The following is a 15,018-nucleotide window of genomic DNA, read 5'->3' on the forward strand; positions in this document are numbered from 1 at the left end:
TTCCTTTTGGTGTGATTTGTTTGTGCTCACAGAGTATTGCACTCGAGCTGAATGCCAACCCTGCTGAATTTTATCTTAAAGTTTGCATATCCAAGCTTGTTGTTTTGTTGAGTTCTATGAAAAGTCGTCTTGCCAGGGTGCTTCACCAATAGGGTCCCTACTTCAAATTTATTCAGACCGGATCTCAGAAAATCGATAGCTGCAATGTTTCTGAAAAGGTTACTGTGATTTTAAGAACTGTTTGTGCTGTTCTGAGTTTGCTGATGTTCTGTGTGTAAAGCTTTTTTAAAGGTGCCACATCAGCGTAGATGTATATTACTTTGCTGTAAACCATTTTTAAAAGGAACCTGGAAAGGTTTTGACGATGCTGTGCAGACAGAATCACACTTGTTCAGAGCGACTGAGCAGTCGGCCGCGGGCCGTGCCAGCGCCTCCTAGCAGTAGCGGCTGTGTTTGAAGTTGGATACGAGCGTGTATGCAGCGTGGTCACTCAGTGTATTATTGCTCTGTCAGTTTCGTCAAAGGCAGTAGCGACCATACATAGTGCTTTCGTAAGTTTCTGTGCATGTCAACGGTTTATCTGTAGTGATTTGCTAGAAGCAGTTAATGCAGCAAATGCATTTGCTGAAAATCCGGCATGCTGTTTTTTAGTTGATAAGGTGTGAAAAGTTAAATCAGCTTGGCAGGTGGCCACCGTACTTGGTTGAATTTGAAGCAGTGCACAGTAGTATTTGAATTAAATTATATTGTGCTAAGCAGCATGCTTACAAAAGTGCATGGCAGCTTGTTGAGGCACACGACTGCTGACGTTAAAAATAATTTAAACGAAACATCGTCACGGGTTATTTTATTTATACATACTTGAAAACAAAATCATTCTTTTCTTTTTACAAAATAATTTATTACGTTTGTTGATGGCAAATTAACAAGACAAAAAGTGCGAATTTTAGGAGCACATTTGTAATTACGTGAATAACTTTTTGTTAACGAGTATTGCACCTATTGAGATATATATAAATAGAGCTGCACCCTACGCTGTTAGCCTCACAAATTCGCTAAAATTTTCAGGTGGGCTGCAAGCGACATAAAAACCATTGCCCCGCTTCCAATAATCTAAATGCACCTTGCACAGAAGTGCTATAGCTGTTACCGGGCGTATTTATCAGTGATTAAATTTTGGGCTTTGTTTTTGCAACATCAGCACGTTACACGCGCAGCACGCTAAGAGGGTAAACAAAGACAGATCTCGTTTGCCATCGCACGTGTGGGATCTGCGGACTGACAGAGCAATAATATACATCGAGTGGCCACGCCGCATACGTGCTCATAGCACTCGTATCCAACTTATCTCAAACTCAACAACTACTGCTAGGAGGCGCTGGTGGAGTCCACTGTAGACAAATGTGATTCTGACTCTACAAAACCATTGAGCTGGTAGAGCAAGTCCCTAGGATCATTTGCAGCTCTCTGCATAAAGTGTGTAATTTATTACAATGCTTTAAATCTGCGAATTACTACAGATTATAGCACTACTGTTTTCATCTGCCCCTTTGCTTGCTTAGCTTGCCTAGCTTGCAGGATAAGCAGTAGCTGAGTATTGTGAAATACTTGTCTTGAATTCACAATTGTTGAAAAGATCGTTTTCTGCCTATTCAATTAGAGTTCCAAACCATCTATGAACGTTTGGATGCGACACTAATAGAGAGAGGCGAATCCTTCTACCAGGACATGATGGGAGATGTTGTGAAGGACCTTGAAGAGCGAGGTAAGGACAACCACTGCAGTGGTCATTCACTTTGCTCACACATACGTTCAAGGTGAATAAACACCAACACCATTGGAGGAGCTTGAGAGGTCACGGGAGTACTGCGTTTTCAAGCCAGCGTACTCGTTGATGCTGTAGCTGCTGATAATGATGAATTAGATGATGAATTGGAGCTCAGCCTTTTGTAATAGGTTGGCAGCTTTCAACTGCCCACTTATTACACAGTTCACATGATGTGATGCCTAATGCAATTCGACGCTTCTGCTACACAACACTACACCTGCTAGCGTGGCTCCTCGTCCAACATGATGACTGTACTATAGGGTCATTTAAGTGCGGAGCACTTAGGTGCCCGGGCTGTCGTATGCTGTCATATACTGTCATCGCTTGGCGTAATGCAGGCAAAACCATGCAGTATAGCATAGCCGTCTGCAGCATACTAAACAGGCTCACGCCAAGGAGAAGTCTTCTTCACCGATCACTTAGCGCAAAATTTGACACTGGACAAGAGAAGGGACGAATACGAGTGCTTCCTTCTCGTCCCTTCTCTTGTCCACTGTCAAATTTTGCGCTACGTGATCAGTTATGCATTACCAACATGCCCAACTTCATACTTCCTTTTGTCTTCCTTTTGTTCTTCGAATATCTTGATGATAATATTTTAGGCATTTACTGGACTTTATCTTCCTCATCTGTAAAAAAACCATCATTATTCATTTGCTCGGTCGTCTTTATCGGCGCCATCTTGCTTTTCGGGGAATAACGTGTCAGCTGATCCTTATTATTTCAAGTGGTGGAGGTGCTGGGTATTGATCACCGTACCTCTCTTCTTCTAAGGATCTCTCCTGGCGCTCCGTTTGGGACGCCGCCTACGCCAGCAGACCACCACGTCGCAAGATCAGCCCACAGTGCCAACTCATCCGGTCCAACCGCCCGCCCCCGCCCCCACCACTGCTAACAACCCACCTCGCGACCCCGAAATCTTCTCCAGTCTGCCTGGAGAAGATGTCGAAGACTGGCTAGACAACTATGACCGTGTAAGCGTTTACAACAACTGGAACGAGGCATCGAAATTAGCCCACTGTACAGCACGCCTCTTCATTGACAGTATCCGTCATCACATCACTTTCGTAGTTTTCATTTCGTGCGCTCATGAACTAATTTTAGGCTAGGACTTTCTCTCATCAGCGTCTGTTTTAATTTCTTGCCGCCAATGTGTAGTCCAGATGATCGAGGCCGATCATTGCAGTGAGAGTATCGACGAGAAGCGACTGTGTTTTTTCACAGCTGCTGATTCCGTACTGCCTCTGGGTCAGGAGCAACTCATCACGATCACTTCTATGCACATTGCCATTGGTGATGTGTTTATCACTCCTTACGGCCGCTGTCTAGCTCGTCGCACTGTATTCCCTTCCAGCCTGGTGCGGTTCAAAGAAAGTGCTGCGGTAATCATCGGCCTGAATACCACCACTGAGACTATTCTCCTACCTCAAGGTTCTGCGGTGACCTGCTACGTGGATACTCAGCCGGTATCTTTGGTCCCTCTTGATGCCGTGCAAACTCATCCTCAACAGGGCAAGCCTATTACTTCCTCCACCTTTGCTTCCGAGATAAATCCTGACCTTCCTGCTCCTCAGCGTGAGGCGTTGCGGAGATTGCTAACGAAACATCAGGCCTTCTTCGACGCCAATGCTTCGTCACTCGAACAGACCACAGTTGCGTCTCGTCGTATCAACACTGATGGTTAGAATATTGTACGCCGTCGTCCCTACCAAGTCTCCTTGGCCGAATGCAAAATTATCGAGGAGAATGTGGCCAACATGCTAAACCAAACATCATACGACCTTCTGCCAGCTCTTGGTCACCACCCATTGTTTTGGTACAAAAGAAGGATGTATCGGTTTGATATTGTGTTGATTACTGCGCGCTCAACAAAATCACCCGAAAGGATTTCCGATGCCCCGTATACCGTATTTACTCGAATCTAGGCCGCCCTCGATTGCAGGCCGACCCCCGAAATTCGCAAGGCCAGAAAAACTTACCTCGAATGCTGGCCGAATACAGGCCATCTCTTCTGAAGCACAGTTGGTGCAGGCATTTCGCAAGCACGTGTTTAAGGCATGACAACACTGCACGATCGCTTCCAGAAAACTGACCAACTCCGCGCTCGTGCTGCTCGCGCCTCTGCCACCTCCACATCACGTGACAAGAGGAGAGAGGGTGTCGAAGTGCGTGGCATTCGCCGGCGCCATAGTCACGTGACCCGATTCACCTTTGCCGGCATGAAATCTCGCCGGCTCGACGACCCTCGCTGCATGAACGTGGGACTGCAAGATTTCGGAACATTAGACAGTACGAAGCAGACGATGTGGTCGGCCTGAGTAGCCATGGGGACCACCACTCTGCTGCTGAGCCTGAGCGACCTCGTCACCATGCAGCTACCGTAGGATGTCGCGAAAATGAGCCTCGGACGTGCATGCAGAGCCGTTTGTATACGGTAGACATAGATCGGCGCATGGTGAGCCGCCCTGCCGCTAGCACGGCTGGGCCTTTAGGTAGGTGAGGCTGCTATCAAATCATGGTACTCGAATCTAAGCAGACCCCCCAATTTTACACATCGTTTTTTCGAAAAAAACGTCGGCTTAGATTCGAGTAAATACGGCAGGTGATGCACTTGACTCTTTGCAAGACGCGCACTACTTCTCCACCCTTGACCTTCGTTCCGGATATTGGCAAATTCCAATGGACGAAGCTGACAAAGAAAAGACCACCTGTTCTATGCCAGACGGTCTTTACAAGTTTAACGTAATGCCCTTCGGCCTATGTAATGTCCTTGCCAAATTTGAAAGGGTGATCGACACTGTTCTTCACGGCCTCGAGTGGAAAACTTGTCTATGCTATTTGGACAATATCGTCACGTTTTCCTCCACTTTTGCTGACCATCTGCAATGCCTAGACGAAGTGCCACTTCGGTAGCACAACGATCAAAGTTCTCGGACATCTCGTGAACAAAGATGGCATCCAGCCCAATCCAGACAAAATTTCCGCAGTACTCAACTTTCCACACCCATTTCGTGCAAAAGAACTGCGCAGCTTCCTTGGACTCACATCATACTTTCGACGCTTCATCCGGAACTTTGCCACCATTGCCTCGCCTCTCCACAAGCTCCTTGCTAGTGGCGGTTCGTTCAATTGGAATGATCAGTGCGAAGCTGCATTCCAAGAACTTAAAGGGACCTTCTAACACTTTTCCAGACTTCATTCTTTTACATTTTTTGCTTGCGGGTTGCGTAGACTGAAGGCTGAAGAGATTAGTGCAGCAAGAACGGCAGCGATAGAGGCACGCAGTCTGAAGTTATTCGGCCTAGAACACTCAAAATACAATAAAATGGAAGCCTACCCTCAACTTGATTTTCTCGGTGTCACCTGACCACGTTTCACTCGCCCTGTGGCGTTTGATGGTGCCCCAATGAAATGAACTGAAAGACCCTATGTACGGGAAACTTGCATACAATGTTGCCTGTTCTTTCCAACGTAATGATGACGCCGTTGCGATAGTAACAAACGATGTGGTGTATGAAGAGTGAACTGCGAGTGCGAAACGAGGCAGATCGCGGACGCCTCTATCATGTTTTGTAGTTTGTCATCTTTCTTGTTGCGACAGCGTCTACTATATCAATGCTCTTACATTTTTTCCCCTTCAGTTTCTTCAAATAACGGCGCCTGGAGCGTCCTCAGCGTGTTTCCTCCAGCGCCGTGGTGTTCGGCGCATTCTTTGCCGGGCGCTGCAGTTTTAAAGCTGAAAAAATCTAAGATCGTTCGTCTATTTGGTGTTCAGTGAAAAACGCATGCTAAAGAAAACCTAAACCCAATAATAACCCCTTTTGTGAAGCAACGCCATGATTACTTCTAACGTTACATTTATCCAATCATAAGCCTGCGCTTATCTTCGTCATTTCCGCCCAGATTAGTTCTGGCGAGCGCCACTACGTGTTGATGCGGTCGGCACCGATGTAGCCGCTTCAGAAAAAGTGTTGGAGGGACTCTTGAAGCGCGCACTGACATCCCCACCGGTTCTTTGTTATTTCGATATGGCATCTACGTTACTACACACTGACGCTAGCAGACAAGGAATTGGCGCCGTACTTCAACAGTGCAACCGTGAATTTTGCGAGAAAGTTGTGTAGTATGCAAGCTGCACTCTGACCTCTGCAGAAAAGTACTCGACAACCGAACAAGAGCGCATGGCTGTTGTCTAGTCCATCCAAAAATTTCGTCTGTACCTCTATGGTTGAAATTTCACTGTTGCGACAGACCACCATGCTCTATGTTGATTGTTGACAATCAAAATTTTATCGGGACGCCTTGGCCGCTGGATTCTCCGATTACAAGCATATGACTTTGATGTCATTTACAAGACCGGAAGGAAGGACCAAGGTGCCGATGCTCTGTCGCGATGCCCATTGCTGCCATCATCGAAGCACGTCACGTCACCTTGTCAAATTGGCCACACTGAGGACGTATTGTCAATTACATCCATTTCTTCCCTGGCTACATCAAACTGCCCTTCAGTGCTTTCGACTCACTAGCGTGTCGATGCTTATTGCAGTGACACCATCAGTCGCCTAAGCGATGCTTCGTTTTCCCCGAATGCCGGGCTACAGAAACAGCTCAAGCTATTCAAGTTCGAAGACGATGTACTCTATTGGTATATTTTTCACTCGGAAGGCCATCGATGGGTTCCTGTCGTACCGTGCGCTCTTCGCACTGAAGTTCTGCGGCCTTCACACAATGACCCAATGACAGGCCACTTTGGATACCACAAAGCCCATGAGCGCATCCGCAGTCGATTTCTCTGGCCAGGTCTTTCCACAAGTGTAGCTAAATATATTGCCTCGTGTGCACTTTGTCAACACCGCAAGCGGCCTACTATACTACCTTAGTCGGGACTCTACAACTACTTCCTTGCCCAGCAGAGCCGCTCTCTGTCGTCGGAATTGACCTCTTCGGGCCTCTCCCAACTACTCCAGACGGCAAGAGATGGATCGTCACCACTGTTGATCACTTGACCTGGTATGCTGAGACGGCCTCGATCACTTCTGGAACTGCTTCCGAAGTAGCAACCTTCTTCTTGAAAGCTATCTACCTACGTCACGGGGCCCCTCATGTTCTTTTAAGCAACCGAGGCAAGGCATTTCTTTCAAGCACACTCAGTGAAGTTCTTCAAGCGTCAAACACGGTACACAAGACAATGTCTAGCTACTACCCACAAACCAGTGGTTTAACGGAGAGATTTCATCGCACTCTGTGCTACGTGCTGTCTATGTATATCCAGCCTAGAGCACTGCATGGGCCGGATTTTACGGCCCGGGCCCGCTTTATGAAGCCCAGCCCGGGCCCGTGGTTCCAAGCGCGGGCCCGGCCCGGGCCCGGGCGTACAGGACCGAACCCAGCCCGAGCCCGGCCCGGGCCCAAACGTACTTGACTGTACCCAGCCCGAGCCCGGCCCGGGCCCACCGTTCCAATCCCGGGCCCGGCCCGGGCCCGGGCGTTCATTACTAAACTAATCCAGGGCGCGCTTGTTCATGACCAGGCCCGACCCGGGCCCACTAGAGGATATTAGTTGTTGATGATGATTATTAATGATGCCGTGCGCTCTGTAGCGGGCGATCGGATGGAAAATCCGGTGTCTACATGCATCGAAATGTTGCTTTGCCCGCGGTGGTAGCTCAGCGGTTTAGCTGTTTTGCTGTTAAGTCCTAGGACGCGGGTGCGATTCCCGCGGCCACGGCGGCCGCACTTTGATGGGGGTGAAATGAAAGAACACCCGTGTATATACCTATCTTTAAGTGCACGTTAGAGAACTCGAGGTGGTCGAACTTGATCCGGTGCCGCTACGGCGTGCCTCGTAATCATATCGTAGTTTTGGCACGTAACACCAAGGAATATAAATGAAATGTACCGTATGTGTCAACCTCGAATAAAAAACCGAAACCTTTATTCCTCCCATGGGAACAACCGTGATCTGGCCCATTGTTAGTGCTGTTAATATATATATATACGTGATCTGGCGTGTTTACAAGGAAACCCACCACGATGTACTTGTTTCTTTGACAAAGTCTGGTCCAGCAGACGAAATGTTAGTGAAAATATACAGTGCCAATCTATATATCTATACTAGTGAAAAAAAATAGCACTTCAACTTTTTTTCTATTTTTATTGCTAAGCTTTACTAAGAGCCAGCTCTTTGCACGTGTCACTTCGGCTTGGCACAGTATACCTTAGACCATGCAATGCATAAAGTTCGCGTGTGCTCGAAGGCTCGACTTACGCCTTTTAATGAGCGGGTCCGAGTCCGGCCCGGCCCGGCCCGCAGCTTTGAGCCCGGGCCCGGCCCAGGCCCGCAGCTTCAAGCCCTGGCCCGGCCCTGGCCCGCACTTTCAGGCCCGAGCCCAGCCCGGGCCCGCCGGAAAACGCTTCGGACGGCCCGGCCCGGCCCAGGCCCGTGCAGTGCTCTAATCCAGCCTGACCATCGTAACTGGGATGCGATTCTCCCATTTGTAACATTTGCGTACAATACGTCTGTTCAACGGACCACAGACTACTCTCCACTTTTCTTAGTATATGGACACCAACCAACCTCATCACACGACGTTTCTTTCTTCTCTGGCCCCATCAACTCTTCACCATTCACTTGCGACCACTTTCTGTCCCATGTTGCCCAATGCCATCATCGCGCCCATATAAACACTGAAGCTAGCCAAGAAGATCACAAACATTATTACGATGCCACTCACCATGTCGTTTTCTATTGCCCTGGCCACGATCTACTCCTATGGACGCCTGGACGAAACACCTCGTTTATGCGAAAAGTTCGAGTCTCGCTATATTGGCACTTCCTTCAGGCTTGGCACCACTAGTGCGAAGCTGTCTCCGAAGTGGTTTCAAGCACTGGCATGGATGGCTCTGTGCTAGAATAGTACTCTACTGCTTCCAGCTCAAACCCCGATCTTTATTATGCGATCTTTACGTGAGTTTTCGTACTGCACGCCGTGTTTTTCATGGACAGCATCTGACAAAGCACTTGAGGCTTTCCCTTCAAAGTTATTCATCAATCTCATTGTCAAAGTTACTTCTTTATGCTTGGGAAAATGGCTTGTTTTGAACCTTTAAACATGCTTTATCCATTTTACTCATCAAGAAACCTCGAGATGCATGTGCATGCAGTGTTAGTGGCCTGTTTCATTTATTTACTTTACTTATTATTACTGCAATGTTTTCTAAAAAAGATCATCGTAGGATGTGTTGTTTTTAGAAGAGAACAAAAGATACAGGCATGTACTATGAATTAGTTCATCAAGGCACAGCCAGACATCTGTTCAATTGAATATTGCTACTATTACATATTTGGAGAACACCAGTGACAATGGTATTTGTGGGCAGAAAATTGGCTTCACTGCACAGCTTATCAACCCTATGTGGCAATGTTGCTGTAAAGGGACACTAAAGGCAAATATTAAGTTGACGTTAATTGTTGAAATAGTGTCCCAGAAACCTCGTAGTTCTTGTTTCATGCAAAGGATATTCTTATGTTCAAAGAAAATCACGTTTCACTGGTCTGCACGGTGTTAGCGCACTTGAAATCGCCCGCCTGAATGGGCCTTCTGACGTAGCAGTTGCCATGCCCAACATTGCCCGCCTTTACTGCCCTGTCGCTGACGCTACGTTCTTTTGTGCAACAGCAGCCATCAACCTTGCCAAGATGCAGCCACAGGTCACTCTGAAACTGTAGAGTTCACTGTAACAGACCTTAGCTTGGCCAGCAGCAGTAGAGTATCATCAGTGCAAAAATAGCGAGAGCCAAGCACACGCAGCAGTACGCGATACCAGAACTACCTCCGAGACGCGACCGCATGAGCGAAGCGCAGCTCGGTGAAAACGGAACTTTTGAACCACTCGTGCTGTTTCCCATGGTAACACCAAGAAGTCCTTTTTTCCATGAATCAAACAGAAATAAACAAGTAGCATTTCATTACGTCTTGTGATGCAAGGAAGGTTCTTTTTTTATCGCAATTAGTAGTTTGGTTACTAGTGGTTAATTGTGCTCGGGACTCTTGACATCATCGGGATCATTTCCAAAATGTCCCACTCGTGGCGCATATCGTGTCCTACATTTACCTTAATTTCTCGATTAGTAGAGCACTGCTGTTGATAATACTGATGTTTTAGACGTTCTCACACATTGACCTTTTACTCTGACATAAATTGTTGCTTGCCTGTAGTGTCCCTCTGTAAGAAAATAGCTACAGAATTGTCAGAAAGCTTAGTGTGTTCAGTTTGCTGTGGCGCATGTATGTTCTGCCTAGAGTATCTTGCATTTAATTAAAATCAAATGGTCTAGCAAGTGCACAATAGCGATAGCGCAAAAACGTGCATGTATAGTTTGGTAGTGTTAATTATATTAGATGGTACAGGTGGAAGCTAACAGGGGTAAGACAGCTGTGCATATTGCACATTTTTGATACGATTCCCGTTTTCCTGCACCAAGTTGCTCCAAAAGCATAAAAATTGTAAAAATTGCACCGCAATGCTCCAAAAAAGCCTCAAAAGCAATAATTTTCGTGCCCACATCAGCTTCAGTGGAGAAAAAAAGGCTGAGTTGACATGATTTTCCAAGCAGTGCCAAGGAGACCATGAAAATGAGACGTTCGAAGAACACATAGACGCAGCCGAGCGTGTTTCTATGTACCTTTCTAATGAAGGCTCCCATGGTGCTGCCATAATCTCCTCTTGGTTGTTGTAAATATGCGTGACCAGCCAAAAATGTGCTGCTATGCACCGAGCGTGCCGCTTCTACTCACTAGGCTGTGTGCTCTGGCTCTACTGTCGCTTAGCGAAAACTACCGAGTGGCATGCGTAGCGGTGTTGACTCACATTCTTTGTTGTGTGTGGCATGTTCCTCCAGCCGCTGTGGCTTTTGTGTCAGCACTGCTGTGTGTGGTCACCTATGCGCGCATTTGCCGTGGAAGTGTTCGTGTTGTTACGCGCCATACCGTGCACGGGTGTATCTTGTTGCGTCGACGTGGCGACAACTAGCTTCTGCATGTGATGCGTCTCTACGATGCTTCAGCGGTTTTGCACGAGAAGGTGGCAGCGGACTGATGTGAAATGCATTTGTGTCATCCCCTAACAAAAGCGTGTGGTACGCTTACAACAGCGCTATGCTTGCAGCACCATACGCGCGCGTTTGACAAGATAGTCAATGTGGCGAGGTTTCTCGGTGCCTGCGCCGCACTCTTGAAGGCAGTCCTGTATGAGGTAGCAGCGAGCGGTGGTGCAGCGCAGTTTTGTTGCCGCTTGTTAAAAGCGTGCAGTACACTTGACGCTATGCCAACCGCGCGGCAGTGCAGATAGCTGAAGGTGCTTATTGTGATGTTCTCCTGACTAACAGTAACACTGACCTACACAATGCTCTGGGGAGGCTTGGAAAGCTAAATAAGCAGATGTACAAATAGCCAAAGCAGTAATCTGCTAAATCATATCACTGATCTTAAGCAAAGGCCTACTGCTATGTAACAGTTCTTGTGCATTTACATTTTTATTGAGGGGAAGTGATGCTTTTTCATTGTTTTTTTTTAATGTTTATGAAATGAACCTAGTTTTCATAACTTTTTCAATTATCTCATAAGTTGTTTGTTACTTGGGCTAGATAGGTCGCATGGTATGTAAAAAGGTAGTGCAGTTCACACGTGGCAGTAGTTTCAAAAAAAAACTATGGTCTCCAAAGGCTGTTTTAGTGTTATCTGTATTCCAAGCCGATTAAAATATGTACTTGTCCCCACAAGTTGCTACAAATTGTTTTTTTCAAGCTCCTAAGATGCCATATTAAATGCTGTTAACTGCTCCAAATCAAGGTTATTCTGCTCCAAAATGGAAATTTTGCTGCTCCAAAAACTGCTCCCAATTCAGTTTCAGCCATCTCACCCCTGAGCTAAGGGTAAAACATGCACATGTAGTGCTTACATGCCATTGAACTGAAGCATGCTTCATTGTAGATCTTTACTGTGTGCCTTTTGCAGGGTTTCTGGAAGAAGACGAGGGTCGCAAGGTGATGTTTGCGAAAGACCTGCCAGTCCCATTGACAATTGTGAAAAGTGATGGTGGATACACATATGACACATCAGACATGGCTGCACTCAGGCATCGAGTTCAGCAGGAGAAAGCTGACTGGATCATTTACGTGGTAGATGCTGGCCAAGTGAGTCTTTGATAGATTGGTGGGGCTCTCATTTTAAAACAGCGAAGCTATCTGTTACTAGAATTCGAAGTTTTAGGCTTTCTGCATGGAAAAACTCTCCTCTGGAAATGAAAAATTCGAAGACAGGGTTTGCTTCAAGGCTGCAACTGCTTCCCTTGGAGCTTGTATGTGTTGTATGCTTCGTAGCCTCTCCTCCAACCCAGACAGAGGAGGAGCAGAGGGCAACTGCGAAAGCGGGTGTGGGCAGCTCCAGCACAACCCCTGTTTACGAATATTTCACCGCAAGCTTCCCTCTTGCCCTGCCTTTTTTGGGATCTCCTTTAAACAGTGAGAGAGCCAACAACAAAAGCAAATGCGCATCACTGTTTGCTCAGAGCTGGAGCGAAGTGGGAAAGGAGCCCTCCACTTCCTGTCCAGAGCGAGCTTTGGTTGCCTTGGCGCACGCTGTATGTGGACAGCTTGTTCATCCTTCTGCCATTCATCTTGGCCTTGGTTGTTTGCACAGTTGTGTAACAGACAGCAAGAACACACACAAGTGCTGTGCGTGTGTTGCTTCCTCACTTCCCAGTCTTTATAAGTTTCTGCGCTAAATGCTGCGAACATCTCCAACCAACAAGGCCAGAAGTAAATCCAAATTTGACTTGCACTGTTGCATGCTCTTGATTATTTGTGAGAGCAAAAGTGCATTCCAGTATTGCTGTCTCATGCAGTAGCTCACCATTGTACTACGTTTTCAGGCACAGCATTTCAACACAGTGTTTGCCTGTGGACAAAGGGCTGGCTATGTGGACACTTCTAAAGTGCGGTTGGACCACTGCTGCTTTGGTGTTGTACTGGGGGAGGACAAGTGAGTGATTGGCTGCTTTATGTTGGTCTCACAATCTTCACCACTAATGTCAAAGGATAAAAATGGGTGACCACAAATGGGCACACGAGTTGAGCTGCAAACATGATAAAAACACCTCTGGTAGATACAAATTCTGGCTTTCAGTGCTTTAGATACTTTTAGATGACTCCCAAACACTAATAGCATAACTTTTGTGCACACTGAAAAATATTAATTGCAACACTTTTAGAAGTTAGGCCTAAGCAGCCACGCGCAGCATGAGCTGCTTACCACATTTATTCTTTTGTTAACACCAGCCACTCAAGTTGACTTCTGGTTCTCTCTCTTGCGGTATGGTGAAACTCTGGGTGACAAAGGCGCAAGTTTTCAATGACACCGAGCAGTTTGCTGCTGTGTAGTTTGGTTAAGAGGTCATGTGCACAAGCATAGACACTGGTAGCAAAGAGGTTGTACTACTACTTTGTCCGCATATTTGGAGAACCCATGGGTCCTGACTGATTGACAGTTGTGATTGCAATGCAGTATGAGGCAGGACAAGTGCTGGTTATGGCTATGGCTGTGCACCATTGGCAAGTGCACAATGTAGTTATACGAAAACCGTGAAAACACATTGACACGCACATCATGCAGTTGATGCTTGTTATTGTGAGCCACAGTGATCCCCTTCAGACATGAATTATGATGAACTGATTTTAAATGTGTTGGATCTACGCAAGGCACTCTATATTCTATTGTAAAGAGGAGGCGGTGAAGCGTTGATTTGTGCATTTTTCAGTTCTCTAACAGGGCGGCCAGATGTAGCTGAACATAAAGGGGTCATGAACCACTTTTCCAAGTAATGATCTAATGACCTCAGTATCGGAGTTTACTGCCTCCCGAATCGATTGCCACAAAAATTTCTCGAATCCATCAAGAATGAGCGGAGTTATGGGGGTTTGGCGCACGCTCCCAGCGCTTTCTTTTTTCGTGCTGACGAGCGCACTGGAAGCTACAGAGGGAGTGATGGCACGGGGGAAAGAAGTTACGTCAGCGCGCGTCATTAAACGCGATCGCTCTCCCGCTGTGATTCGCGTGCGCGAGTGTGGCTACCGTGTACTGAGGAATGCGGCGCCGACAAGTGGCGGCACCCTGTAGCAAGAAGCGCATCTGATCCGAACGCTGCTCTCGATTTATATCGGCTATCGGCCATTGAGGATGCTATGTCTCTTGCGACGTGAACAGGCAGATCCGCGACGTGAACGGGCAGACCCTCTGCCCACCTACGAGAGTGAGAACCGTCCTCTGTTTGAAAAGAGGGCGCCTGAGGAAACGGCAACTTCGCGCTCCGCTTGTGGCCTTTACGCGGTGCTCACGACTGTAATATTTGGCAGAGCAGTTCATAGCCGTGTCAGCTTTCCGCAGGATGTGTTTTTTCAACAAGCCCAAGGGGTGCTTCATGACCCCTTTAAGGTGCTGCTAAACAGTAGTGATAAAGTGTGAAATTTTCTCAAGATTTTCGTACCTCTCGCGGGATGCGGCCAATAGCCTTCAATGTGGGACAGTCCTGTGAGTCGTGAGAGGCCAGTCACCCTTATTCATTCTGGAGTAATTCACATTCTATTTCGGTATAAAAATAATGAAATCTCAGGCTTGAAGTACATGGGTAAATTATTATTGGTTATATCCCTCTTGGGTAAACAAAATTACGTAGTGGTTGGCATTGCATGATTAACCAGAGTCGCATGCCATGGTCAGTGACATTGCTCAGTGTTTGGAAGGAAAGGGGCACTATGTCCCATAAGGAAGCATGGCCACAGGGAGAGCAGGGAATGATCGCCACATAATGACCAGTTCTCTTAAGTCTACTTTTCCACAATAGAGTCGTGGTATGTGGCAGAGCATATTGAAAACAAATGAAAAGGAGCCACTCTAATGCCTTACTTTACATGGTGGAAAATCTTAAGTTGTGCAAATCCAGATAGAGGAATCTGCGAAATTTCATGGCGACCTTGAACTGATAGCTGGTATATGTAAAAGTGTAATTATCAAGATATTTAAGCATTCGAACGCGCTTGCATTAACTTTGAAACTGTGGCTGAGTATCAGGCGAATGACTAAGAGATTGTCACCACCTGAATTATCTTTCTGGGTCAACAGAGTTGATTGGCA

General features: G+C 46.8%; 1 protein-coding gene across 1 annotated transcript in view; it reads left to right on the plus strand.

Annotated features, from left to right (window-relative positions):
* Positions 1 to 15,018, plus strand: part of LOC119382429 (arginine--tRNA ligase, cytoplasmic) — a 68,762-nt gene that overhangs the window by 36,670 nt on the left and 17,074 nt on the right. Inside the window, exons 7-9 of the mRNA XM_037650125.2 lie at positions 1,661 to 1,765; positions 11,845 to 12,023; positions 12,761 to 12,870. Of these exons, the coding sequence (XP_037506053.1) occupies positions 1,661 to 1,765; positions 11,845 to 12,023; positions 12,761 to 12,870 (394 nt within the window). The remainder of the gene's footprint in view (positions 1 to 1,660; positions 1,766 to 11,844; positions 12,024 to 12,760; positions 12,871 to 15,018) is intronic.

This window comes from Rhipicephalus sanguineus, chromosome 2, assembly GCF_013339695.2.
Source record: "Rhipicephalus sanguineus isolate Rsan-2018 chromosome 2, BIME_Rsan_1.4, whole genome shotgun sequence".
In the NCBI taxonomy this organism is placed as follows: Eukaryota; Metazoa; Arthropoda; class Arachnida; order Ixodida; family Ixodidae; genus Rhipicephalus; species Rhipicephalus sanguineus.